This window comes from Myotis brandtii, unplaced genomic scaffold (genome assembly GCF_000412655.1).
Source record: "Myotis brandtii unplaced genomic scaffold, ASM41265v1 scaffold687, whole genome shotgun sequence".
NCBI classification, from domain to species: domain Eukaryota; kingdom Metazoa; phylum Chordata; class Mammalia; order Chiroptera; family Vespertilionidae; genus Myotis; species Myotis brandtii.
Genome location: NW_005370687.1, coordinates 647,079 through 651,481, shown reverse-complemented (window position 1 = coordinate 651,481; position 4,403 = coordinate 647,079). Strand labels below are relative to the sequence as shown.

General features: G+C 49.1%; 1 protein-coding gene across 1 annotated transcript in view; it reads right to left on the bottom strand.

Annotated features, from left to right (window-relative positions):
- SLC26A8 (solute carrier family 26 (anion exchanger), member 8) overlaps positions 1-4,403 on the bottom strand; it is a 106,050-nt gene that overhangs the window by 91,777 nt on the left and 9,870 nt on the right. Inside the window, exon 2 of the mRNA XM_014529616.1 lies at positions 891-1,077. Coding sequence (XP_014385102.1) covers positions 891-1,075 — 185 coding nt within the window. The 5' untranslated portion in view covers positions 1,076-1,077. The remainder of the gene's footprint in view (positions 1-890; positions 1,078-4,403) is intronic.

Below are 4,403 nucleotides of genomic sequence, written 5' to 3'. Positions count from 1 at the left end.
GCCGATGCTCTATCCACTGAGCCAAACCGGTTAGGGCAATTAATTCCCTTTTAATGTGCATAAATTTCGTGCACTGGACTACTAGTATGTTTTATATCACAATAAAAAAAAGAGTAAAAAGAAATTATGCAGAGGTTCATAAGCTTTACCAGATTGCTAAAAGTTTCACAGCACAGAAACAGGGGAGGCACCTCTGAACTGCAGAGCCTGCATGGTCACAGTGGGTATCACAGGAGGTGGGTCCCATGTTGATGACCACAAGTACTGCGTGGGCACAGCTGGGTATGAGTTTAGAAGTATGTCATTCTCTGTCACTAATTAGTCCATCATGGTTGCTTTTGGTTGTTGTTGTTAAGAGACTGGTAATGGTGGTCAATCAAACAATGGATTTACTAAATATCATCCCTAGATGCTGTGGGGAACATCCAAGAAGTTTACAATCAAGAAGGTGCTACAAGCCCTAGGTTTGGCTCAGTGGATAGAGCACCGGCCTGCGGACTGTAGGGTCCTGGGTTCGGTTTCAGTCAGGGACATATGCCTGGGTTGCAGGCTCAATCCCCACTACAGTGCATGCGGGAGGCAGCCAATCAATGATTCTCTGTCATCATTGATGTTTCTCTCTCTCCCTCTCCCTTCCTCTCTGAAATAAATAAAAAAATATTTTTAAAAAAAGAAGATGCTACAAGACAAAGCACACACACACCAAAAACAAACAAACAAGCAAAAAACCCCAAAAAACAAAACAAAAACCTGAAGAGAAATCACCCTGTAAACTAAGGGTTCTGATGCCAGGGATTCAGAGGAGGTAGACAGAAATGGGCACCAAAAGGAGTCAAATAGGGGTATGGTGCTGTCAGCTTGGTGGCATGTAAATGACCACACACACGCACCTGCACTGGATATGGTGTTGGAAGGTGGTGATGTCAATATCCAAGTTCCCAGAGGAGGCAGACTTCCTTCTGTAATCCTGTTGAAAGGTCTCCTCGTTGTACACATCTCGCTTGACATCATACGAGTAAGAACTTGCCCTGTATCTAGAGTCAAAATCCTGATAGCTCCTTGGTGGCTGCATCATTCCTGGACAGGTGGAAACAGACCAAACAGAAAACAATTTTAAAAATATAGACCCCTTTAGTAACATTTCCATATAATGATACCTTACATTTGCATAACACATTGCAGTATTATAAAACTTCCTCATGTGTTTTATAATTTCATACTCACAACTAGCCTATAAAGAATGCAAAGTGAGAATCAATCTCATTTTGGAGAAACCAAAGCCCAGAAGTTTAAACAGACTTGACTGTTAAATAATTAGAGTCAGGACTGGAACCCAGGTGTCCTGCTAGGAAGCCCAGTTTTCTTTATATTCGGTTATGGTGTAGGGAAATGAATATGAGATAAAAGTCAGTATAACCACCAATTTTCACTAAACATGCTAAGGGCTAAGTGGTCAGTCAATACAGTGTCTTCTACCTCCTCGATGGGAATAGCGCACCTATCATTATCCCTTTACCTTTCCTGTTCTTCCTAGCAACTGCTTATCTATTTGACCATTGTCTGATTCCCATACTAAAATGTTAGTCTAAGAGGTGGGACTTTGTTCATGGCTGTATTCTCAGAGCCCAGAATAGTGCCTGACACTTAGTATGACCTCAACAAATATTTCTGAAATGACTACATAGTATCCAATTAGCGGCATCATGGTGTAGCAGAAAAAGCGTTGCACAGGTTCTCAGGAGAATGGGCTTCTGGCCCTGGCTGTTTTCCTAACTAGCTGTCTGATTGGGGGCAAGTTTCTTAAAAAATAAGTTTCAGTTTCCTTGTCCATAAAATGACATGGTTGGACCAAATGATATCTAAGGGCCACTTTAAGCTTTAAAACTCTGGTTTTAAACTCTAGAGACAATGAGGAGGAGGAGGAGTTAATGATGGATATAAATCCACTTCTTTTTTTTTTAATATATTTTATTGGTTTTTTACAGAGAGGAAGGGAGAGGGATAGAGAGTTAGAAACATCCATGAGAGAGAAACACCGATCAGCTGCCTCCTGCACACTCCCCACCGGGGATGTGCCCGCAACCAAGGTACATGCCCTTGACGGGAATCAAACCTGGGACCCTTGAGTCCGCAGGCTGACACTCTATCCACTGAGCCAAACCAGTTAGGGCATAAATCCACTTCTGAAAGAAAATAGAACCATTCTTGATCATCTGTGTTTTTAAATAACAAAAAAGGCATAAAATCTAAAATTCTTCCACATAGCTCCACCAGTGTGGCTCAGTGGTTGAGGTCAAGCCATGAATCAAAAGGTCATGGTTCAATTCCCGGTTGGGACACATGCCCAGGTTTTGGCTCGATCCCCAGTGCAAAAGGCAGCTAATCAATGATTCTCTCTCATCATTGATGTTTCTATCTCTCTCTCCCTCTCCTGTCCTCTCTGATGTCAAATAAATAAGTAAATAAATAAATAAAATTCTTTTACATAAATAAAAAAGTATATATATATATGAGGTAAAAATCATATCTCTATATATAAAAGCCCAGTGACCATTACGGTGGAATGACTGGAACAACCAGTCACTATGATGCGCCAGCCTTTAGTGACTGAGGGCCCCGGGGCCAGTTGCCTGGCCATCGCCAAGGCACTGGTAAAGAACAAGTAGGTGGCCAGCGTGAGTGTGCAGCTTGAGATGAAGGCTCTGTGGGACAAATTTAATCAGTTGGGCACCAAGATGATCATCACCAAGGCTGGCAGGTCAGGGTGCCCTTCTCCCTGTGGCGACCCTCCCCACATGGCACCAGTCTTGGGCAGCAGGCTTTGGCCCAATCCATGCGAGCAAGACTGAGAAGCGGAGGTGGTGGGACATGGCCTGGCCACCTGTGGGTGGGTCCCTCTCCGCATGGGCCAACTCCTTCACTCTCTGAGTCCCGGCTCTAGCGACAGCCGCCTGGCGTGCCAGGCTGGAGGGTACTGCTGGGGAGGCCAGGAAGGTGGCAGAGAGAAACCCTGTGGACTTGCCACCCAACCAGCAGCCCAGGACCCAGCACCACCAGAAACGGACCAGCTCAGAGCACACCAAGCTTGTGGGGAAGGCAGCTGCCTGTGAGGGGCCTTGCTACCAGCCGGCTCCTGGTGGATCCCACCTCGAAGGAAACTCGGTCTTTGGTTCCTTAGTTCAGTCTATCCTGGCTAAAGAGAAGCAGCTGGGCACATTTTAGGGGAGAATGAAGACTCTCAAGCAGTGTGTTCTGTTCCATGGAGACTGCTACCCACTTGTCTTAGGCCTAAATTCCGGGTGATTGTGGGGCCTGGCACTGCCACTGGGGCCCGCGCCTTACAATTGGCCTGTATTTGTTGTAAGGGCCCAGAGAGAAGAAGGGGAACATGTTTTTCCATGCAATGGATTTGACCAACAGACAAAGGCAAGTGCCGGGCTGTGTCTAATGTACACACAGAGACACCAGCTCTGAGTCCGCCTGGCCAAAGGGAGCTCAGGGCCTGTTTGCAGAGCCTTCTGGTGGTTTCTGTTTCCTTGCGGAGGCCATCCTCCCTGGGAAGCCTGAGGCCCATGCTCAGCTTCAGCTCAGTGGGTCTTCTCCAGGCCCCTCCCTCTGGCCGGCCCTGCCCCTGAGTGCCCCCCCCCCAATTAGGTGTGTGGCTGGCCTACCTCCCACATCCCCTCCCCCCTGCCGGCTTGACCCTGATTGGCCCCCATCGGGGTGGGCTGGCTGTACCCCACCCATGCACAAATTTGTGCACTGGGCCTCTAAAATATATATATATACTAGAGATCTGGTGCATGAAAATTCATGCACTGGAGGGGGGTCCCTCAGCCTGGCCTGCCCCCTCTCACAGTCCGGGAGCCCTCAGGGATGGGAGGCGACCCAGCATTCAGGGGAACTACACCCCATCACACCTCTGCCAGCAGCTCAAGCCTTGGCCAGCCCTGGTTACCTGAGCCTCAGACAGCCGTGGTGGCTGGGCAGCCACCATCCAAGGCTTGCCTGGGCCTTGGGCCAGCCCTGGGAGGCTGGGGGGCTGAGGGGACTGTGGGTCTCTGGAGGCAGGCATGTGGAGCAGCCTGCTGCCTTGGCAGGGCTGAGGGGACTGGGCACCGCCATCTTGTGGCTGTGGGTGCTGCCATCTTTGAAGGCAGAGCAGTCAATTGGCATATTCCCTTCTTATTGGCTCTGGGCGCCGCCATCTTTGAGGGCGGGGCAGTCAATTAGCATATTCCCTCTTTATTAGATAGGATATATGAGGGGTGGTCCCTCAGCCCGACCTGTGCCCTCTCACAGTCTGGGACCCCTCGGGAGATAACCACCTGCTGGCTTAGGCCCGCTCCCCGGGCAGCAGATGGCAGGCCCGATCCCGCAGTGCCTGCCCCGCCTCCTGGGTC